Source organism: Arachis ipaensis, chromosome B06 (assembly GCF_000816755.2).
Source record: "Arachis ipaensis cultivar K30076 chromosome B06, Araip1.1, whole genome shotgun sequence".
NCBI lineage: Eukaryota > Viridiplantae > Streptophyta > Magnoliopsida > Fabales > Fabaceae > Arachis > Arachis ipaensis.
This window is the reverse complement of record NC_029790.2, coordinates 117,532,944-117,548,823: the sequence shown is the minus strand read 5'-3', so window position 1 is coordinate 117,548,823 and position 15,880 is coordinate 117,532,944. Positions and strand designations below refer to the sequence as shown.

At 33.1% G+C, this 15,880-nt stretch overlaps 1 protein-coding gene across 1 annotated transcript; it reads right to left on the bottom strand.

The window, feature by feature from the left end:
* Positions 4,335 to 7,521, bottom strand: LOC107604840 (protein AUXIN SIGNALING F-BOX 2). Its single transcript, XM_016306542.2, has 3 exons — positions 6,343 to 7,521; positions 5,370 to 5,865; positions 4,335 to 5,283 (listed from the first exon to the last, which is right to left on the bottom strand). The coding sequence occupies exons 1-3, from the start codon at positions 6,792 to 6,794 to the stop codon at positions 4,516 to 4,518; spliced, it is 1,716 nt and encodes a 571-aa protein (XP_016162028.1). The 5' UTR covers positions 6,795 to 7,521; the 3' UTR covers positions 4,335 to 4,515.

Genomic DNA, 15,880 nt, shown 5'->3' with positions numbered 1-15,880 from the left:
GTGAGTGATTTTTTACCATTAGATGTAATCTCACACCATTAAAAACACTATTGATGGCCAATTGATGGTTATAAAACACCAAAATTGCTGACTCCCTAGCATTTCTCAAAGAAAAATATATGCAAACTGTTATTAGAATGCGCCATGTCATCATACTTGACGTCAGAATACAACCTATTGTAGATAATATAATGATATGATTTTAAAATTTGGATCAAATGAGTAATGCACTTAGATTAACTGATTCTTTTTAACAAACTCACTAACAGTTAACCAGTTTAATATAATATAAATAAAATATTTTTTAAAATAAATGTGTTTAATATATAAATATTTTATTTTATTTTATCTGATTCAATAATCAATCCAATTTTTAAAGGGTTGCATGTCAACATGCAATTAACTGTGTCAATAGCAAAAAATAATATGGTAAGGTATGGCAAAACTTGATAGTATTAGCTCAAAATTAAAGATGTATTTGGTAACGCTTCAAAAATTAAACCTAATTCAATAATTTTTATTTATATAATCACTTTTAAAAATAATCGATTATATGACAATCAATTTATATTTGGATACTTTAGTTGAAATATGATTTTAAGATAATAATATATTATGTTTGAAATGTATGAAAAAATTGCATTTAAATAATATAATTACAAAAATGAGTATGAAATGATTATTTAATATTTGATACTTAAAGTTAAATTGGTAAAATCACTTAAATTCAAAAATCATAAACATTTGCTTATAATCATAAGTTTCATATTTACCTTTGCTTATACCTACGAAGTACAGATATTTTGATGAGTTATATCTGTATGTCAGACATATTTTAAACAAAATATTTATCGACACTCGTTCATACATGTGTCTTTTATGTTCAACTATATCTTAATAAAAAAATACAAAATACTTCTCTGGACATACTTTGACACATATAAATACCATCACGAGTCAGTCATGTCCAACTTTATTTTTAATTTATATTCTTAAAATGAGTTTAGAAATATTATATATACTTATTTATTTATAAAAAAATTATTTTAAATGTTTTATATAATTAAAAAATATTTAAAATAGTTAAAATATTAATTTATATTTTAATATGAATAAATTATTAAAATATTATTATAATTTATCTAAAAAATACTTTATATTTTATATATGAATAAAACTCTACATTCAAGCAAAATACTTAATCAAGTCTAACCAAGTTGTTATAACCGTTTTTTAAATCACGCGCCTTCTCTTTCTCCGTTTCCTTTTCCTCTTCTTCCTCCTCCTCCTCCTCCTCCTTCTCCTTCTTCTTACAAACATCTCAATTACTGTTTTTTTCTTCTCCTTTCTTTTTTTCTTTCATTAACGTCTTCACCACTACCATCACTACCTTCTCCTCCTCCTCTTCTCTTTTTTCATTTGATTTCTTCTTTTCATTCGTTTTCTTCTTCCTCCTTCTCTATCATCATCATCATCATCGTTATCGTCATCGTTATCTTCTTTATCATTATCGTCGTTATTATTATCGTTATCATTGAATTTTTGTCATATTAATGACGTTGTCTTATCCAAAATTAATTAATTTAGATGTATTTTTTTTCATAATTCAGTCTTATTTGTGTGCTTATTTTCAAACCGAGTTTGCATGTTGCAATCATTAAGTAATTTCAATGTAAAAACTAAGAAATTTATGTATATTTATTAAGAAATTTCAGTGTATTTTTATTCTAATAAATTTTTCATAATTCAAAACTCAGTACAAAAATGAGGGATCCAATCATTCCTTCTTTAAGATGAGGGAGAATATTATCTACAACCCGACTAAAAATCACACAATTTATCCAATTATTCCTGCACATTAACTTGCTAAAGAGATATCGCAATACTAAAATGTTAATCATTCCATAACTACTTGCTTAGGCCATGATAAATTACTCTAGGTCTTGCAACTTCTTCTTCTTCTTCTTTTTCATCATCATCATTATCTTTTTTTTTTCTTATTCATTTTTTCATTCTTGTTTTACCTTTTCAAATTTTTTTTTTTACTCTCTTAATAAGAATAAAAACAATGAACCTACATTCATTCAACTAAAAGAAAAAAAATAAAGAAAAGAAAATGGAACAAAAATGCAGCATTAAATAAGACATTTTTGTGCTTTTGTAGCAAAATTTCGGTATAAAACCTAAGAAATTTTATGTGTATTTGTTAAGAAAATTTAGTGTATTTTTATTCTAATATATTCTGCATAATTCAAAACTCTTTCCTCTTCCTCATCCTTTACTGCTGCTGTTTCTTCTTCTTCTTCTTTTTCAGCATCATCTTTTTTTTATTATTCATACTTTTCTTTTTGTTTTACCTTTTCAAGTTTCTTCTTATTTTACTCTCTTAATAAGAATAAAACAAAAGAAATCAAATAAATAAGAAGAAAAAATACATAATACTGCAAAATTACTTGGAAGACGATAAATCTACATTCATTCAACTAAAAGAAAGAAAGAAATAAGAAAAAAAGAAGAAAAAAATACAACATTAAAGAAGACATTTTTGTGCTTTTGTAGCAAAGTTTTGGTGTAAAAACTAAGAAATTTATATGTATTTGTTAATAAATTTTGGTGTATTTTTATTCTGATAAGTTCTACATAATTCAAAACTCTTCATTTTCGTCATCCTCATCTTCTACTGCTTCTTCTTCTTCTTTTTTATCATCATCTTCCTTTTTCACTTATTCATCTTTTTTTTCTTGTTTTACCTTCTCAAGTTTTTTCTTATTTTACTCTCTAAACAAAAATAAAAACAAAAAAAAATCAAACAAAAAAGAAGAAATACATAATGCTGCAAAATTATTAGAAAGAGGATGAACCTACATTCATTCAACTAAAAGAAAGAAAGAAATAAGAAAAAAAAGAAGAAAAAAATGCAACATTAAAGAAGACATTTTGGGTGTAAAAACTAAGAAATTTGTGTATTTGTTAAGAAATTTCAATGTATATTTATTTTGATAAATTCTGTATAATTCAAAACTCTTCCTCTTCCTCTTTCTCCTCATATTCTGCTGCTTCTTCTTCATCTTCTTCTTATTTCATTTTCTTCTTATTTCACTCTCTTAAGAGAAAAAAAAAATCATTGCTGCAAAATTACTAGGAAGAAAAGGAGGAAAAGAAAAAGCGCAGCAACCATGGCAGCAATAAAAGAACGACGATGGAGAGAAAACACGCGAAGAAAAAGAAGGAACGCGAAGAAGGAGAAAGAAGAATGCAAAGAAGAAGGATGAACGCAAAGAAAAAGAAGAAGGAACGCAAAAACGAAGAATGATATATTTGTGTTAATGAAGTGCGCGTGTGTATACACTGCGTGTAATGAAAGTGGTTTTAGTTGAGTTTGGGCCAACTTGGTTGCCAAAAAAACTTTGATGTGTAACAAGACTGTTTGTATATTTGCGTATCTCGTATTGTATCGTATCTTGTGTCTTTGTCAGTGCTTTACCACTTATATGCTATTTTTAGCTAAAAAAAATTAGTTTTGATTATAAACTATTTTCATATTACAACTCAAACGTTATTATTTTTTATGTAAAAGCTATTTTTGAAGAAAAAGGTTTTTTTTTTTTATGGGTTCAAACATGGTCCAAAATTGAGGCGTCGAATTTCCAATTCCAACCAATTGATTAGTCATGTGCAGCTGCTTTAAATTAGGATAAGTGGATACCAACCATCATATCTGGGTCCAACTTTACTTATATGCTAATGGATCTGAACTCTACCCCAAAAGAGGGCTCTAATTAAAAGTTATAATTATGCTCAATCCTCATTTATCAAAGGCTTGGATGCTTGTTGATAAAAAGAATATACCTTAGAATACAACATGATATGACGCTGCTTCAAGGCCATAGCATATAATCAAATTATACTCAACAAACAGTAAATTGTTCTGAAATGACATTGAGAAATTGTGGAAAAATGCATACCATTCAGTGTTGATCAAGTTGATTTGTTATAAAATGCTAGACGGACCAAATATTGCAGCTTGATGCCTATTTTTGTTTTGGATAAATTGTGAAAAATATAATTTCACAATAACAAGAGAAGGAGCACTTGAAATTTGTTTCATACAATACTCAACACACGTATAAATATTTTTCAAGATTCAAAACATAAGCTTAGCACATTTGAACGGAAAGTTTTATATAATTTATAATTAAAACTAATTTGATTTGTGCTTAACCTCTTAATGGATATCAAGGTCACACTTTATCCTCGGAAACTAAAGTAACGTCTCATCAAACAAGTAGAGAAACGCTCTAAATCTATATAACAAGGTGGAGACATTATTATGGAATAATAATGATTAAGAACTAGGAAGAAAGTTAAGGCATCTAATATTTATGCATAAATCTAGCAAATGCAATGAAATAACAAACCAACCACTACACAAGGCTAAAATTGCATTAATAAGTCAGCCTAACGTACAAACTGCTCAATAATAACAATAAAATTAAAATTGACCTAAAAATGCACCTAAAGGGTCCATACATATTCCGGTGCATCTTTCCTCTTCCCAGCCAATGTCCGGTACAAGTACATCTTCTCCACCTTCTGCACATCATCCGGCTCGCAGTCGGCTGGCTCATTCTCGTTGAAGATCTCAACATTTAGCCTCGGCATCTTCATTGCTAGCACCTTGCATGCTCCAACGGTTACTTCGCACGACGACATCCAAAGGGATCGCATTGTTTCATACTTCCCTACGTCTGTCAGAAGTGCCGTGTTGCCGAAAGGGCAGTCCCTGATCTCAAGCTTGCGGAGCTTCTTGCATCCGTTCAGAACATAGAGCATCCCCTTGTCGCTCTCCCCGGCAAAGGCAATGGACAACATCTCAAGCTGCTCAGCATACATTCCGATGTAGAGGAATACCTTATCAGTCAGCTGGCCAGAGAGGGAAAGCCGCCTAAGACGCCTGCAAGATTGCACAATCGCCCCAAAACCTTCATCCAGTGGCTGATTTGTGTCGGGGTCGGGTTTTGTTGCGTCAAGGATGGCCAACCTAAAGCGGATAAAATTCGGGCAGTTCTTGGCCACAGTTATTAGGGCAGCATTTGTCATCTGGTGGCAGAAGTAGAGCAATGAGTGAAGTTTCGGGCAGCCCATAGATATCGCAACCAATCCCTTCTCTGTGACAGCCGCATGCTGACCAATGTTGTCGGAAGGAAAAACCCTCAATTCTTGCAATTCCTTACATGTGTTAGCTACAACACCTAGCCCTTTATCTCCAATGGAATCCATTATCTGCACACAATTATAAAAGTTATCAGCATCCACCAACAAAACAATATACATATAATTGGAAAAGATTTTGAGCCTGATGTGTTTACCCATAAGCGCTGAAGTTTCTTGCAGTGACGAATCAATTTTATCAAATCACTGCCTGGAATGCCTGCTGCATAGCTCAGGTTTAAGGATGTTAATTTCGGAAGAATAGGATACATAGCTGTGAGGCAGCGAGGAGTAACTTCCAAAAATCCCGACAAGCTTGTTATTGACTTGCACTTATTCATGGTAGTCATTAGCTTGGCGAAGGTCTCCATAGCTGGATCATGGACTAATGACCCTACTCCCAAATCTACTAGCTGAGGGGCTCGCGCCACTATCCTCTGGAGTGCGTCAAGGGGCACAGAGCGGTTTAATCTTAAGCTCTTAAGGTTAGGAGATCTTGCAACAAGTCTCTCAAGCACTCCAGTATTAATCTCTCCTTTAAGGCAAGCAAAATTAAGAGAGACAAGCGACGTGCAGCTGTCGGGGAAGCAACTAAGCCACTGACCCTTGTGATCATCAACTTCATTTTCTTGAAGGTCAAGTTCTCGAAGACGCCTATATTGCAAATATTGCAATCCCGAAAAAATAAAAACAAAATGAAGAGTCAAGAACACACTTTTATCATCCTCCATTTCTATTGTATATAAGCAAAATAGATTTCTTAAACATGTTCATCCATAACCCCAACAATTGCACAGCAAACAACTTATCCTAAAAGAGAAGACAAAAAAAAATACTAATAACTTAACAAATTTAAACAGATCAATGTAGTACTCAGTAAAACATGACAAGTGAATAAGTTCACTTCAAACTTCAAAGCCATTCAACCACTTTTTCTTAAAGAGTACAACCAAATTATCAATTATCAACTGAGAAATATTCATACATAACAAAACTAAAACACTATAGCTACCAAACCAGCTAGAACCATCAATTTGTTACAAACCAAAAAGCAACACAAGATCAAAACCAAACAAAAACAACACAATCATCAAAAAAATATTCACCCTAAAAAGAAGAATCATTTCTTACTTGCAATTTGCAGCTATAGCAGCAAGACCATCAGTAGTGAACTCTTCACAGCTAACAAGAACAAGACTCTTGAAATTAGGGAAAGCACGAGAAAGAAGCTCAAGGCTCTCATCAGAGACAACCATTCTCTTCAACCTAAGCTCCTCCAACCCAACCTTCCCCTTAGCAAGTGCTTCAATCCATGGATACACAAATCCACCCCAGCCATGAGGGACCAAGCTGAAGTCAGCAAAGTGAGGCTTTCCCTTCAAAGTCAGAGACTTCAAAGAAGGGAACCTCTGAATCAACCTCTCAGGGGTTATAGAGTAGCAGTTACCAATGAACACTTTCTCTCTTGTGCATCTCTCTATTCTGTACCAGCTCCTGCACACTAAAGATAAAGCGTTCCTATCACGGTGTGAACCTACATACTCAAATATATGCTCTATTACCTCGTCTGGGAAATAATTCATCTCTTATTTTCTTCCAATTTTTCTCTTTTCTTAACTTAGCAGCTCAAACCCCCCAAAATTTCCGGGAAAGTTTCCATCTTCTCCGAAGGGAAGGGGTAAAAAAGGAAAAACAAAACAAACACCCCAAACGACTTAATCTACACCATGGTGGACCTAAGATCTGAAACCTGAGGGGGAAAAAACAGACCTTGGTATGAACAATGGCGAGAAAAACAAGATCTCTAAGTATAGAACATCATGAGAGATCTACAGAAGAGAAAAAAGGTACCGATAAAAATTGAAAATTTTACATTTCACAGAATAGATCTGCTTGAAGGGTAACCAAAATAGACACAAGTTTTCTCTACAGAACACAACTGGAGTAAGAGAAAATCGGGAAATGATGGAAAGAAAGGTAAAAAAGAAAAAAAAAACAAACAGGAAAAAGAAGAATTTTTCCGAATCAAATGGTTATGATGACGACGAGGATATCGGTTAAAAAAAAAATAAAATGGATAGATAGATAGATCTGAGAAAATCTAAGGTTGTTTTGCACAGATCGTAATTACATTATAGACTACAGAGAGGAACACACCTCAATAGCGGAAAGAAAAAAAACGAAACCCTTTTCTTCTCTTTCTGCCACTCTCACATGCTTCTTTCTTTGTTAAAGCTGAAACCCAAAGTCAGAGAGAGAGAGAGAGAGAGAGAGAAGAGAGAGAAGAGAGAGAAGGGTTAGCTCAAAGCCCAATTGGTTGAGTGTGGATTGATTTATTTAACCATGGTTGGTTACCTGATCCTAATTCCTTAACTATGATAGGGTTTAGGGTTGGGCTCAGAGGTTAGAATGAAACGTTAAGCGTCGATTTTGATGATGGGATTTTGAGAGAATCTTGGCCGTTGAGTGCGTGAACATGCATGTGTCTTTGTCACTGCTTTCGAAGTGAACCCCCCTCACCTCACCTCACCTCACCTCACTACTTTCTTGTTTCTCTCTCCCCTTCTGCCAATGTCTTTGCAGTAATCAAGTACAAAGAGATTTAAAAATTAAATAAAATTAGTGTTTGGCTTTAACCAACTTAGTATGAAAATGAAACTTGTTATTTTTTTTAAGTAATCATATGAAATATGAATTTGATAATAATATTGTTCCTACCTTTTGCAGAAACCACAATTTAATGAAATTCGAAGATCTTAATTTGAACAATATGGATATCAGTTCAGAAGACAACTTACGAAAATCTTAATTTTCCTTTTCTTTTTATATTTTTTTATATAATTGTTATTAGGTATTTATTGTCTTTAATATATGTTTTTAATACTATGATTTGATAGCTTTATGAGTTAATAGTTTTATTTATTTTACAATATATTCGTTAATTTTTATTAATATCTTTGTTCGGTCATTTATGTCCGAAAAAATTTTTTGGTTTGACCCACTTTTTTTCTTCTTTCGTCACAAATCTTAATTCAGTCCTCTTTTTTTTTCAACATAACTATCCTTTCCTTTCTCCCATACAACATGCTTGTCTTTATCTTCTCTGTGGAATTCGTAACTGGCGTAAAATTAATGGGTATAGATTCAAATTGAAAAAATTGCTAAACCTAGTCTGACGAACATTTTTCATGATCCGTCGCCGTGTTAAATGCCCCTATCTGGTCATCCACATATGCCGAGGTAACCACGATCATGCTACATTCACCTGCGACATGTCCAAAAGAATTACACTTCTCACATATCAATTGTAAACATTCATATTCCATGCTATATTCATAGTCGTCTACAACCACTTTCCGAACAACAGGCTATCCCAAATTCACTTGAACACAAGTCTAAGCAAATTTGCCTCTCTCCACCAACTTGGTTGCAAGGTCTACCTTGACTGATTTACTTACAATGGAGGCAATATGCATAATCACTTTTTCATGGTAATATCATATATTCAATCTCGCAATTTTTATCCAAACCATGGTGTTCCCAAAGAAGATCTCACATGGTTTAAAATCCGAAGACCATAGTTTAACCGTGATGTAATGACCTAACATCATTCATGAACCCCTAATAAAACCTTCTCCCTATCTTTCCTGAGATCAAATTTGAAGAGAAAGTAATTGAACCCAACATCCAAAACTTTATAGCCACCTTTAAGCCTCCATACCCCTTTCAGTTTATGTACCAAAGCCATATAACTAAAGTGTTTCGCAAGAACCCTAATCACTATGGCCTTCTTGTAAGGTTCTAATAAAGTGTTCCTAACTTCTTCAGTAAAGCTAATCTTTAGAGGTGTTGGATCACCTTGTTTCTCCGTGACTACTGCTATCGTATCACCATCCAAGACATCAACCCTACCAAGTCCCAAGATTTCAAAAGACCCATCCCCTTATCACAAAACGAAACCTTATTAGTCACTCTAGCACTACCCTTACGTAAGTCTTTCTTGTCACCTGAAGCAACCCTCTTTGCACTCTCTCTGGTAATCTCCTTGATTGGTAAAATCTTACTGTGTTCTTCTCTCAAACACTCCACCTAGCTCTCACCAGTCACTCTTCCGTCGCTCATGTTATACTCTCCCCAAACCTATGTGAAAGGAGAACATACTCCTAAAACCTTAGTAATATGCTTATTTAATTATATTAAGCATCAATTGAAGGCTAAAAAATTTTAATATAGATTTGAAACATGATATTTTAAATATATTGTCTTTTTTGTTTTTTTTAAATATGAAAGACTATTTAAAAAAATGAAATAAAAAAGATCTCATTTTAATTTTTAATTTTTTATTTTCTGAAACCAGAAATGGGAGGGTATAGTTTTAATTTTAAATTGTTAAATTTTTTGAAACAAAAATTGAAAGGTCGAATTTTAATATTTTAATTTTAAATTGTATTCTTCTATATTTTTTTTCTATACATCTAGATTGTTTTATTTTTTCTTTTGAATTTTATATTTTTTCCTTCACGAGTTAATTTTTCATAATTTCACATATTCAAGTAAAATGACTCAAGGTAAAAAAAATATCTTATATCTTTCGTTAATTTAGTTGTTATTCCATTATTTGTATCAACCAAATAAAAAAAAGGAGAGCCAATTTTATACAATAACATAAAGATCGATCTTATGAGAAGAGAAATATGAGGAACAATGGCACAGTACCCTTTTCACCTTTTGCACCCACCACTTCATCACAATAAGATCTTGAACTCTCCACTATCACTTTTACCATTCATTATTCATATACATCTTACCTTGGTGACCTAGTCAATTCTCACCTCTTGTCTAAACAATATCACCTTCAACTCAAAATTTCAAGTATGTTCATACATGCAACACCTCACTCATGCATTTCACTAAATTATAATCTCTCTACTCAATCTCCACTAAAACCTTCACAATATACACACATAACCCTAGTTACAGTATCTCCTCACTTCATACAACACCTTAATCACTCATACCATCATCCCTTTAAATGCCAATAACCATTCACTAACCAACTTAGGAGCTTATTTCAAATAAACAAATCATCCAAAGTCTCACATTCTTCACCCTTTTAACACTAGCAACCATAAGTTAGTTTATCTTTTCATGAACCCTTAAGTGAGAGATAGGTGTAAGAGAGTCCAACTTGATATTTTATAACCCAAGAAAATTCATAAAGACTAATGGTTAAGAGTTTTCAAAGTGGTTCATATATATAAGAACAGTAAATTATAATGTATATTTATTTTTTTCTAAATTTAATGTTTGGTGTTGTTTAAACAAATGTATGATATAACACCTCATTATGCATTCGAGGTTCTTTATGGGCTAAAAGATGACAAAATATGAATTTTAATGCATTTTTACATAAGAGGATCGATCCTACAATTTACTATACAAATTGATCCTCTCAAAAAAAACTTTGTGAAAATTTAACACAAAAAGATTGATTTTCAGTATTCCAGTACAAATTTCGAGGACTACTTTTCATTATTTCAACAGTAAGGATTCATTCTCAATGTTACAACAAGGACTAATCCTCCCTTTTTCAACAACATCACTATTATGTACTAAAAATGAATCTTTTCAATAAAACTTAACATGAGTTTAACTAAGAACCTCATCAACCATGGTTTAAAATCATGAATGATACTTGTATCCATACATGGTTGCATATACATATGGTTACATTGCATAGAATGAAATAGGCTTGTCCCAAGTTAAAAGTACAATGCCAGGATTGAGATTATCTACCGGTACATTCATAGCCATCCTCATTGATAGGATAAGGTCGAGATTGGTTGCCGATAATGTTTGTTGAGTGATTGAAAAATCGATTTTTGAGCGCATAGCCAAAGCATGTAAGGAGGCATATGATATGTGCATTAGATCATTGATTGATGATATGTAATGATTGACTACCTAAATATTAATTCATGAATAAATTATATATGAAATATTACACTAATCTCTATTGGGAATCATTTTTCGATTCTCACTCCTATGATATCTTGTGGTGTATTTCTTTTTATGCTCAGTTGTGTAGATGATGACACTAATAATATTCGTTGAGATATCCAAAGACGAAGGAATTGATGTAGATCCAAACGATGAAAATCTATGCATAGTTGGAAGATCTCACATCTATTTTTATTTCTTGCCACTATACAATCATGTCAAGAACCTTTGTTAAGTCTTCTCTTCCATCCCATTGCACTATATGACTTTTTTCTTGCAAACTTACACTCAAATTCACCTCATCCCTAACCACGATACTCATCATCGTCACACGACTCATCCCTCCAGTATTCCTCACAAAGCAACCTATCTTCTTTTATTTCTAACTCTTATTCAATACCACTCGAAGAGCTCCTTTCTTCTTTTGTTCAAGGAGCTTCTCTGGCTAATCCTTAAAACCTTCCAAAACTTCTTTTGTCATAGCAACCGCCAGTGCAAAATATATGATAGACTTTCTAATTGTTAACAATAATGTATTTTCAAGTGTCTTGTCTTTTTTTCCGTGATAAATTAATGTTTTGAAATGAACGGTTATGTATATATTTGAAGTACTAATTAAGTATTTTACTTATACTGCAAGAAAAACGTTGAGTACTGCCAGATTTACCAGTGAAAAAAAAGAAGCCGCCAAAATTATGTTTACCGGTATATGTTCCGTCGGATTAAATCAAACGGTATAAATCTTGTTGGTAAATATTTACCGTTGGATTTTGACGTCCGCTGATAACTTGCAGTGTATTTAGCGTCAAAATATGATGGTTCATGGGAAAAGATCTAATGAACATTACCGGCGGAAAAAATCCGACGGTAACATGGCATCAAAAGTTGAGCATTCGTGCCACTTTACCATCAGAAAAATCCGATGGTAAATTCGATGGAAAATATTTTTTATTTTTTTTAATATAAATGATCGGTCGGGATTTTTCATCGGTAAATCTGCCAGTAGCGTCAATTTTTTTTTTATTTTTTCAATCTATGATGAATGTCGATAGTTAACAATTGATAGTCAATTCTCAATTAACAACGAATAAATTAGTATTTTATTTGAAAATAGTAATTTATATATAATGTAAAATAGCAAATATACAGAATGTAAACATAAAATGAAATTTTGACAATGGAATATATAAGAAAGAACTATATTATTGATATCAATCTTATTCAAATTTATCATCTTCTTCGTCTGGTTCATTATCCTCCTCTTTCGAGGTAATTTCCTGATCATCAAACTCTTCTTCTTCTTCTTTTTCGTCTCCATCAACCCCGTCTTCTTCTTGAAGATCGTCGTTGTCTAGTGGTAGTGTGTCATTATCTACAATATGGTCACTAATATCATCATCCATACAGTCGACCTAAGGGTGATCAGATCACCAGTATCAACTACCATTTTTGAAGGAGTTGGGTCATGAATTTGGAAAGGTTCCTAACCCTCTATCCCATCAGATTCTATGCGACCTCTTGGCTTAATCTTAACCACAATCCCTTGACTAGACTTGCATAATCCTGAATAAGGCAAATAGTATATCTGTCGTGCATTTTGAGGTAGAATAAAAGAATCGTAGTGCCTATATTTCCTGGTCACATTTACTTTAATGAAATTATAGTCTTTGGTGCTTACATATTCCTTGCCGCGAACTTGGATCATACCATTAACATTTAAACACGCATACTTTGTACATAGTGTGACTAAAATACTCTAATTTAATTATATTATGCAACACATGTGACATCCCTTATTTTCGGAAAGTTTAATTATGAATTAGTTATGTTTTATCTTATTAAATTGAGCTTTTTATTAAAGAAAATTAATTGATTTATATCTAATTTTTAAATTAGAATACCTATTTAAAAATCATTTATAAGTTGGTAAATAAATAGTTTTCTCAAGAATAATTATATTTAGTTTTCAATTACTATTTTGTTCTTACCTTTTTTACCAAATGCTAACCCTAATTCCCAAAACCAAACCTACATTAACCTTAACACACCCACACGCTTTCCCTCACAATCACCTAGTCGCCACCTACACACACAAAAGAGAGAAAGAGATGCAGAGAGTGAGAGAGCTACAAAGAAGAAGAGTAGAAGAGAGGAGGGGATGACACCAGTTGGGGCCTCGCTGCCGTCGTCAGGGGAGGCGAAGATCGCGTTGCCGTGATTTTGACCGCCGGGAATAGTGCTGTCGTTGTTGGAAGCAGCCATCAGAGCTACTGTTACTGCATTCCTTTGTTCTTCTTAGATTACAGTAAGCATTCTTGTTCCAAAACCCTCACCGTTAGTATTCTGTAATAGTCTGTTAAAGATCTTGAGGTGTTGATATCGTAGGGTTGAGTTACCGTAGTTGCATGCTACGTTTGTGGTTGTCGCTGCTGCGGGAAGTCCTCAGAACTACTAGAACTACAACCGTAAGCCGTATTCGATGATGTTGCTACCGTGGGAATGGTCGGAATTTGCTGCCGCTGTTGCAAAATAAGAATAAAAAGGAGTTTATCGAGTAGTTGAGTCATGATTGAGGTATGAGCTTTTTCTTAAACCCATTTTTGTTTCTAGGAATTGTTATAAATTGATATCAATGTGAAAAATATATGTTTGTATATATTAATTCTTGAGAATGTAAAAGTGTTGTGATGATTTGTATGTATGTATGTATAAAAGAAAAGTATTATAGTTATATATAAAAGAAAAGTCAATACGATTTTCAGGTAAAGGCTCCTACTAATTATAATTATATATAGAAGTGATCGTAATTTCCTCGATATCGGAGTGATACAGCCAGAAGTGTGATATTCTGGTGGTGAGGGTATTACAACGCACCATACCAATCAGAATGACCATCGCCTGAATCCTCAGGAACCCAGACCCTAGGGTTATCTATTTTCTTTCCAACCGACCATTGTAAAAAATGGAACTGATATCCATTAATATTGTATATCGAGTAGCTTGTGCCCTTATTCATTGAACCCCAACTAAGTACAACTAGTTCTAAATCTGTTATGTCAGCTAGATGTACTTTGACGTATTCTCTGAACCAAGGAAAAAAATTGTTCGTTGATGTATCAGGATTTATTTCTTGGAATAACCTTTGATACAATAGCATAAATAAAAAATCCAGTGTAACGAAGTTTTGATTAAATGATGAAGATAGTATCTTATTAAATACAACAGTTACGAAGACTTAAAAACTCACATCAGGTAGGGTGAAACCTGGTCATAGTTAAACAACACATACACATGTGCAATATTCTCTAACTAACATTCACTATCAGAGCCCATTGCAACTCCTTCTAAAACAAATATTGGACACGTTGGTCCTCCTGACGAGGATTTTTCTCTCTCATCATTCCTTCCAACTCTTGTTCTACGTGAATCAATATGAGACTCAAAATAGAAGGAGCAAAATGCAGATGTTTTTTTAGTTAGGAATGATTCGTAGATACTATCCTTGATCCGAGCTCTGTTCTTCACGGTGCGCTTGAACGATCCAATCATCCTCTTAAACGGGTACATCCTCCTAAATTGGATTGGCTCACATGCTCTTGCTTCTTACGATAGGTGGATTGTTAAGTGTTCTATAACGTCAAAAAATCTAGGACGGAATATCCTCCCTAGCTTACAAAGTATGATCAGAATGTTCTCCTCTATGACTGTGAGATCATTTACGTTAAGTTTTGTAGCACATAAATTCCTAAAAGACTTATTTATTTCTGTAAAGGGTTTCCAAATGTTAGTAGGAAGCTCTCAGAATGTGACAGGAAGCAATGACTCCATAAAGACATGACAATCATGACTCTTCAACCTGGTAAGCTTATCTTGTGAGACGTTTGCACACCTACCCAAGTTAGAGGCGTAACTATCGGGAAACCTCAATCTTCTAATCCACCTACAAACATTTTGCCTTTGGTCTTTCGTTAGAGCAAACACCGCCTTTGGTTTAGCCCATCGGCCGTTATCAAGTCTCGTTAAGTTTATATCTAACTGTCTGCAAATGTCCACAAAGTCTAACATTGCCTTATCGTTATCCTTTATCTTCTCATCATCCATTACCGTGTGCAAGACATTATCAAACTCGTTCTTTTCACTATGCATCACGTCAAGACAATGTCGAACCAAATTGTCTTTCCAATAAGGTAAGTCCCAAAATATACTTTGCTTGGTCCAATTATGTTCCTTACCATATCTCGGAGGTCTCATACCTGCCCCGTTATCGACGATCCTTAGGATTCTCACTACAACATTTTTTGCTTAAGATAACCCTTATTCGAAGCAACATTTAACAAATGTTGTCTTAGATAGAAAAAGACAACATTTTTAACGAGTTGCCTTTAAGTATGGCAAAGATAACAAAATTTTTGGCCATCCACTAAAATAGTTGTCTTTGATATCTAAAAAAACACTTAAAAAATGTTGCATTATACAAAATTTAAGACAACATTTTTAAATAAAAATATAACATTTTATATTATATTCCAACCAATTATTTTCCCTATCAAATAACTTGAAAAAAACATTTGTTTCTCAGTTCATTTGAAATTGAAATAGCCCTAAGCCCTAAATTACCAAGCCACTGAAGCCAATAATACACCCACGCACAAACCCTTTCTCTCCGTTC